The sequence below is a fragment of the Populus nigra genome, chromosome 2, assembly GCF_951802175.1.
Source record: "Populus nigra chromosome 2, ddPopNigr1.1, whole genome shotgun sequence".
Classification (NCBI taxonomy): domain Eukaryota; kingdom Viridiplantae; phylum Streptophyta; class Magnoliopsida; order Malpighiales; family Salicaceae; genus Populus; species Populus nigra.
The window spans coordinates 34,793,761-34,802,801 of NC_084853.1; the positions used below are offsets into that span (position 1 = coordinate 34,793,761).

Sequence of the window (9,041 nt, forward strand, 5' to 3'; positions counted from 1 at the left end):
CAACAGACTCTCGGCTATATTTGTAAACAATTCTGGCAGTAAGGAGGGAGGAAATGATGACCAATAACAAATTCTAGAATTGCTTCTCTCTCTCTTCTTCTTCTTCCCATTACTCTGTTTCTCTAATATAATCAACTGGCATTGGAAACTCTCCATTCAAAACATTGCAACAGCTTGGAAGAGGAAGAAATCCAAGATGGCACCATTTCAATTACACTTGCTCCAGGAGATTACTTCTCCGGTGAGTTCATCTGTTTTGAAGCGGATGATAGCATGCACAGTTGGTGGGAAAGCGTGGCGGTTGCGAAGAAATCACAGGATCCATGCCGGGACTTCAAGAGGTCTATGTTGGAGATGATATTAGAAACGCAAATATTTGAGGCTGAGGATTTAGAGGAACCTTTGCAGTGCTTTTTGCCTTTGAATTCGAGACAGTATGATGGAGTTATTGTGCAGGCATTCTCGGAGATTTGGGAGGTCGTGTTACGTGATTCTCATGTAAAGAAGAAAACTACCAGACATTAAGATAGAAGAAAGGGCGCAAAACGATTCTCTTTCGATGGCCTTTTTTGCAGCTAGGATGTATATATAAAACAAAGGTTCGCTTTGCTTTCTATCTGTAATCAATTAGACTTGTGAAAGAACAAAAACTGGAACATCTCCGGCAACCTGCAAAAATTATTTTACTGTGGTAGATCTATCTTTGATTCAGTTGCTTTTAAAATGTTGATGTGATGTACAGAGTGCTTGTGATCAATTGCTAAGCAACATTGATTAATTAATGGCAGAAAAAAACACAGAAAGATGGCGCACATACATGATGTTTTGATTGTCTGGAAAGGTTCCTAGCAGGATAGATGTTTCCCCTTGTAAATCTTCAATTCAAAACTTGTAATCAGGTATGAGGATTAAGAGCTAGAAAATCACATTTGAAGGAATAAAAACAGAGAATGCAGGCCGGAAAACTGGGATTTTCTTTAGACAAACTCCACAAAATGCAGTGCAAAGATGTGATTTTCCTCTTGTTGATGTAACGCTAACTAACATCATCGGAAATGCCAGCCAACCACAATTATACATTTGTTCTTGGGCTGGGGACAAGAACACAAGATTGAACAAAATGCCTCAATTTCAAGTAACGAGGCAAGAAAAGTATAAGCACACACTTTCCTATTCTCTAGCTATCAGTAATTGGAGTCAGCACCATTCTGCTTTCCAGCTGAATACAACAACTTTCTTACGCTAGCTTCTCTCCTAAACTCAGGGCACAACTTACCCTTGGATTAAGACGTGCCTCATCATACTCCATATATCCCATTTTGCCTTTTTCTAGAAAGCATCAGATAAGCACTCAAATATCCAAAAGCATCCCTCTCCAGAAGTGAAACGAAAATGGGATGAACTAAATGTACACTGGACAAAAGCTTCATCCTTTATTTAATCGAAGTTTACCTATTTGTCACTGCTAGACCCTGTGACAGAAGCAGTGTCATTCTCAAAAGTCTTGACATCACAAAGCTTTCCGCCGGCCTCATCAGCAAAAACTATCTTCCTCTTCTCCTTGTGGACCACATTTCCAGAAGTCGCAGAAGGTTTGTCAGTCAATTTCTGAGATCAATCAAACGAAATATCAGTAAATACCTCAGTACATAATTAAGTATACAAGCAGTCTCTGTTTTTCAAAATCATGCCCTGAATCCAGAAGTATGATAAGAAACAAACCATGATTTTACAAAAACGGTTACAATCCCTTGCCATGATGGAAAGCCATCTTCTTGCACTTTCTTCCACTCTTGTTGCATTTTGAACAGCAATTTTCACCTGCCAAATTAAGATAATTTACACTTAATCATACTGTACATGTATTCAGACCATATAGCCAAACACAATCAAAAGCAATCAAAATCATGTAAGAAACTAAGAATACATTGTTGTCAGTAACATTCTGCAAAATTTGCATTTCACCATCGAAAATTTGAGCTTCTTGTAATGTGAAAAATAAATCGGTTTCCAAACTCTAATCAATTTCAAATGCTAACAACGAGGTGCAAGGACGCAAAACACAGATGGTATTAAGTCAATTATGTAGGTTTCTCTAATATAGGTTGAATACAAAGGTCAAGTCCTCGAGCAGCCTCGAACAGGTGAATTGATATTCAAAAGGGAGTTAAACTGTTTATGCTGAAGTGTTCTTCAGAACTTAAAATCAAACCATCTCATCATCGTTCTCAGTTTAGCCAAAAAGCCTCATTCAACTATTATGAAACAATGGTCAAGACAAAAAAATCAGATTACAAGAATAGAGAGAACTATGTTTGAGTGTATAATTAATTGTTCTAAACATTGAAGTAATCCACTGGGTGAATGGAAAAGTTCCGCACAAAAATATGAGTTACATCGGGTTTGAGCATTGTGGCAGAGAACTTAATCGAGATACAAGAACAAAAATTGCAACGCAGGACTGGATGGAGTTGAAGGAAAGTTGATACAAACTGCAAATCAACCTCGTAGTCATGTTGATGATGTGATTAAGATAATTAACATAAATTTTTCAAATAAAAGAAATGGATTTGAAAAAAGACAAAAACACAAGTTCATTTGGTTTCAGAAGGCCTCTTTAGTGTGTTGTGCAATTTTTACTCTGTTGTCTGCATCTGACTGATAGTGCATAAAAAACATCACATAAAAAACATCAGTTTTAAATTTATACTTCACTTAATATTTTGAGAAAAGAAAATTTTGGGAAGTGGGCACAGGTTGGATGTACAGCTAAAAATGTCTACAATTTTATTTCTTAACATACCTCATCTGCACTATATTTCAAGGGCGTAGCTGGATAGACCTTGGAGTGCCATGATTCTTGAACAACATCCTTCATGGAGTTCAACTCTTTTGTAAGTTTAGTTGCAATAGATTCAATATCACGCATTTGCTTCTGTGAAAATGAAATGGCACTCTCTGAACAGCTTTGGACAGAGCTGCACCCTGTGCCAAAACGTGGTACAGTTCCAGAAGGTTGAGGAACCTTGAGAATGCCTTTATGATGGAAACCATTTTTATCATTCTTTGGTTTCCTGGTGATCCGCTCAGGACTAATAGTGAGATCAACTCTCTGGTTTTGATTGGCTCTTCCAAGCCTACCAATCTTATTCCCATTCAAATTCCTGTAGCATAATTTCCTTGTATACTCTGCAATCATCAACAACCCGACAAATTCTTTTAATTTGGAGTTAGGGTGAGTGAGGACAAGGTAAAAAACCTTCATCCAAATGAAAAAATGAAGTTTTTTTTTTTTTTACCAGCATCAGGAAAACAAAATGCATGGTCCATAAATCTAAACGTGATATCTTATTCACTTACTGTAATATTCTTCATCGTCTAAGTCACTGGCCTCCATAGCCTTGCACAGTTTTTTTTGAGATGTTGGAGAAATTGCCTGAAATGTAAGTACTGCTTTATCAACTTCAGAGAATTATAAAAGAAAAATTAAAGAATATACATGCTGTGGTTGACGCACCTTCCGGGTCGAAAGGAGCTTTTCAGGAAGATGTTGTAGCTTTGAGTGATGGCGTCCCTGAACATTTGCCAATGTTACAGGTTCATCAACACAGGTTACTGCAGAGAACTTTCTTGCTGCATCGGCACAGGCAGATAGTGGGGCCTTCTTTTCTTTAGCTGCAGCAGATGCTAAGCAGCCATCTTGACCTGAGCATAAATTTGAATCCCTGAATGAGATAAAGCCACTGACAGGGCTGCTTATCACGCTGGCTTCAACATGAGGCCTATCGTCTTTTGCTTCATCTTCAGAGAGATGTAAACCATGTCTGTTGCTGAGTTCGGTAAAATGAGAGATATTAACCATGGAGGTGTCAGGAACTTGACTGTAACTTTTAGACTCTGACAACTCGTGCATGCCATGAAGATTTTGAGAGTCATTGCCCATATCAGATGCATGATCCTTGCTTGGGGAAGCGACCTCAATGGAGTCATCCCCACAATGTTGGGGATGTGGATATGCAGCAGAAGATTCTTTCTTTAGCTCTGCTGAAGACAAACATGAATTATGATCAGTAGTTAGTTCTGCAACATCCACCATTATTATCTCCCTACCAGAGGCTCTTATATCAGGCATTGATTTAAGAACGGCATGCTCCACAGGTTCATAGGATTCTTCGTTAACAACACAGCATTGGAGGTCATTACTGAAGAAAGTTGACTTGTGAGTCTCAAAACCATGATCCTCAACTCTCCCAGGCTTATGATCAGTAGTTAGTTCTGCAACATCCACCATTATTATCTCCTCACCAGAGGCTCTTATATCAGGCATTGATTTAAGAACGGCATGCTCCACAGGTTCATAGGATTCTTCGTTAACAACACAGCATTGGAGGTCATTACTGAAGAAAGTTGACTTGTGAGTCTCCAAACCATGATCCTCAACTCTCTCAGGCTTATGATCAGTAGTTAGTTCTGCAACATCCACCATTCTTATCTCCCCACCAGAGGCTCTTACATCTGGCATTGATTTAGGATCAGCATGCTCCACAGGTTCATAGGATTCTTCATTAACAGCACAGCATTGGAGCTCATTACTGAAGAAAGTTGACTTGTGAGTCTCAAAACCATGATCCTCAACTCTCTCAGGCTCTTCACTTTGGGAGTCATTGTATGCAATGGAGCTATCACCCTTAATTGGTGAGACTACTCCAGCGGGGTCAACACTGGGGTGTGAATCTACAACAGAATCTTCTTCCTTTATTTCTGACAGGGACAAATCTGAAGACAGGGCACTGATTGGTTCAACTATATCCACCGTCAATATCTCCCCACAAGAAGCATTAACATCAAGAATTGATTCAGGATTAACATGACCCCTGCCTTCATAGGATTGATCATTAACAACACAGCATTGAGGCTCATCACTAGAAAACACTGGCATTGGAGGACCGCCATCATTGGCTGTCTCAGGCTCTTCAACGGATACAATTAACGTTCCAGTCTCCAAAACACAACCATCAGCTATCTCAGGCTCTCCACTAGATACCACAAGACTAGAAGCCAATGGCTCACCACAACCACCCGAGGAATTTATTAAAGTCACATATCGGCAATCAAAGGAAATAGGCTCCATAACCTCAACTTTAACATCAATAGGTGCAGGTAAAATCCCACTAGATTGAAAAATGACCTGGTCACTTTTCTCTCTCTTAGATTTCACTATACATGGCGCACTTTCAGATGAACTGGAAAAGCTGCTTTCTAATCTGCACATTCTTTTCTTCTTCCTACTCTTTAAAATTCTGGATTTCCAACTACTAAGGGGCTCCATAGCCTCGAGTTCTTCCAATTCAAATTGTGAGTCATGAGGTTCTTGTTTAGCAGGGGAGCAAGTTTCACTGGTTTGTCCAATCAAACCAGCATTTCGTGAAAGTTTCCTTTTCTTTGATTTGTATCTCTCCTTAAATTGCTTCAGCGTCATAGTACCAAAGTTAACATCGTCTGATTCAGTTTTTCCTCCATCGACAACACTGCTGCAGTTTGACTCCGGAGATTCGCTCTCAATTTTTATTGTTGCTCCTGCAAGCACATGTAGACTTTCAGTCTCCGCCCTGTCACTGTCAATTGACCAGTCCTCGAGCTCAAGTTTTGGTCTAGCCGCTGGGAGCAAATGATGATTTCCAGCCTCTCCAGTTTCATATATATCTTTGAGCTCCTTGAACTTCAGTGCAGGCTTTCCACGGAACACATTCATCATTTTACCGCCTTCAACAGTCTGGATAAAATGCAAATGACTGCAACTCCTTAACTCCATTTGGCGAAACTTGAACTTGTACTTTCCTCACTGTTATAGCAGAGCCCAGAATGCAAGCCCTAAAGCAAGATAAACTTTTAATAACGCATGCTAGTGCAAGCAATCATTAATGGAGCATAACCACAGGTATTTTGCAGGTGCAAACTTGAATTCAGAGGGTATATTGAAAAAGAGAGGTGATAAAAGTGCATAAAACCCAGTGAAAGGAAATAAATCAGAATACATGTATATAATTTGGTTAGAGAAGAGAAAACTTAGAACAATCAATTAAGGTATAAGATGCATGAATAAGCATGAGTGGCACTGATAATAATTTACAACTCTTACTTTAAACAGCTACTTTGATATACAAAGTAAATACAAAACCATCAATTCTTCGTCTTATTCCCACTCAATTCACAGAGTTATGTCCACTCTGCATTATATAAAGCCATGGAAAAACTGTAAATTACTCTATAAGAGTGAACCCAAGCTCCTAACAACTAACACTTGCAGAATTCGAACCAGACTATATATTTTAATCTTGAAAATCATGAAATGCAAAATTAAATTACGATTTTTAGTTCATACTCCAAAGAATCTAACATCAAATCACTTCTTAATTCTCCAATTTTTTGCAGTTACAACAAGAAACGTACACAATCAGTCTACCCGACTCTTCGTCTATCATACGTCTGTCTCGGCAACCTGAACTACAAAAACAAAACCCTAATAGACCTAGTTCGGCCGGTTCAGAAAACAAATCGGCCGCCAGAAAGCAGATCTAACCAGAGCTGAAAAGGAATTTACCTGAGATTGAAAATGAAGAATCGAGAAAGGGAGAGAGTTTGGGTTAGCTCGTAAAGTGAGATCTGTGCTAAGGGAGAGAGTGAGGTGCCATGTGATACAGAGGGGAGGAGGGAGACCTGGGGATTGCTTAACATAAAAAGGAACAAATGTGGCGCCAAAGTGTTTTTGGCGCCAACAAGATTGCTGTCTTTGAGGAAATAAAATACGGAAACCCTTGCGTCCAAATAATTTATGCGGATATGCTGAACTACGGGCTTAGCATCACCCTTGATTTTGATCATACGGCATTGATTTGTTACAAACGTATCTAATGGGCCACGCTTAAGACCCAGCAAATTGCCTGCAATATAAATAGTGTGGCTTTTTTCCTCTAAACATCTTTATTGTTTTGCCTCTTATATTTTATTGTAAATTATAATAGTATAATTTTAAAAAAATTTAATTTAATTCTTAAACTTTTTATTTACACAATTGAATCCTTTTAAGCCCATATTGAAACACAATTACATTTTTTTTTTGGGGTGAGGGTTGAATTAAAAAATATGAGACTAAAATGAAAAACATAGATAACATAGATAATAGTTTTGAAATTTATTTTAAAATTTTATTTTTTACCGTCTTTTTTAGCTATTGGGTAATTGATCCCAATAATTTTAAATAAATATATTTTGATACCAAACTTTATTTATTTTTTTTTTCATTCTTTGTGGGTTGAGAAGAGAGAAGAGGTCGTTAGATTTCAGCTTAGAGAAATAAAATTATCATTAGGGAAGACGTATGCCACAAAAACAATCTATTTTTATGTCAAAATGTTTCATATGATGAAGGGTTAGAATTATGTGTTTTTTTTATTATTACTTTGAAAACACCTAAAGAAACATATCTAAAGCTCGGGAAGTTTTTTAATTTCAAGTTAATTTCAGGTTTTGAGGGGGTTGTTTTGTATTTTTATAGGTCATAGATTAATTTAACAAGATTTCTATGGTATTTCCTAAGTTTTTTTGCTAAACAATTGGTTCAAAATGAGTTTTTGGGTTAAAAAAAACCCCTTTTTCCAGCCACACTAGTGGGTGAATTATGAAATTAACAAACATTGCATTGTCTTTTTTATTTTAACAAAGAATGGAGCAAACAACTCATCATCCACCCCATTCATTTCAGGTAAAGAAAACGAGGCTTGTGTGTGAGGGCCTTTCTTTGTAGGTTAGGCATTGAGCTTGGCTTACTAGGGCCACAACGTCTGGCCTCATTTTTTATTTTATTTTTATATAATTTTATTTAACCTTTTTGAAATAGCATTTTTTTTAATTATATAGTGTTTAATTTTTTTTATGAAGTTAATTTGATTTATCTATAATTTTTTATATTAAATTTATTTTTTTTACAAATATTTTAATATGTTCAACCATGCACAAATTGTTTTCCTTTTATTTTATTTAATTGATTTTATGTGTGTGTCTATATATGTTATTGTGATATCCCATATCGGAAGCGAGCATCCAGAGCCAGGGCTTTAAAAGTAGTGCTGATCACTGACCTATTATATGCATTTTGAGGCGTCAGACTCAGAAGTAGGCTTGTGTCACCAGGAACAAAACCGTGAGAGCTGAAGGCCTAAAGCGGATAATATACAATAGGTTGAGTCAGGCTATTACAATTATAAATAGATTTTTATAAATAAATTCATTAAACACAACTAGTTAAATGACTTGTATTGCGGTATGAAATATCTTGAACTTCATCCATCTCTCAATTTTTCCAATTTTTCTTTTGGTTATTATTAACGATTTTATTTATATTATTTACATAAATGATATCGATTTATTTGACTAGATACTTGCATGAGCTTTTTAATTTATACTTTGAGTTTTTTTAGAAAATAGCCTGCATACCCAAAGTTTTTTTTTAAAAAAAATTCACAACATGCGGTAGTGTGCGAGTCAAATAGCTAATTAACTACAAATTTAAAACTTATGGGGAATTTACTGTATAAAATATACTATATATCCCCTCACATAGCACTATAGACTATCAAAGTGTCTTTTATTTCCTTTTTTTTTTACTTGGCTTTTATTAAAAAAATTATAAGTCAATTTGTTGGGGGAAGGGTGAGATTGAAATATGAGAGATCAAAGTAAAAAAAAAACAGAGGGAATTAGTGGCTTTAAAAAGTTTATGTGAAATATTTATAATCCCCATACTTTTTAAATTATAAATATCAGGTCCCTTTATTTTTTAAAATTTAAAAGCAAAATCAATTTTGATCCAAAATTTTATTTATTTATTTTATTTTTTAGCTTCAAGTTTGAAAGAAGTAAGAGAAAGTTGTTGGAATTCAGCGCAAAAAAAAAAATATTATTGGCACTTATTCCAACCATAAAAACAGTCGAATTGGTGTCAAATTATCGCACTTAAATTGGGGAGTTAACATTAAAATGTA

At 36.3% G+C, this 9,041-nt stretch overlaps 1 protein-coding gene across 1 annotated transcript; it reads right to left on the reverse strand.

Moving 5' to 3' along the window:
• Positions 1-951: 951 nt before the first annotated feature.
• LOC133681963 (uncharacterized) lies at positions 952-6,774 on the reverse strand. The gene is made up of 6 exons (XM_062105175.1): positions 6,602-6,774; positions 3,518-5,871; positions 3,361-3,436; positions 2,804-3,189; positions 1,723-1,821; positions 952-1,608 (listed from the first exon to the last, which is right to left on the reverse strand). The coding sequence occupies exons 2-6, from the start codon at positions 5,810-5,812 to the stop codon at positions 1,453-1,455; spliced, it is 3,012 nt and encodes a 1,003-aa protein (XP_061961159.1). The 5' UTR covers positions 5,813-5,871; positions 6,602-6,774; the 3' UTR covers positions 952-1,452.
• Between the last annotated feature and the right edge of the window lie 2,267 nt (positions 6,775-9,041).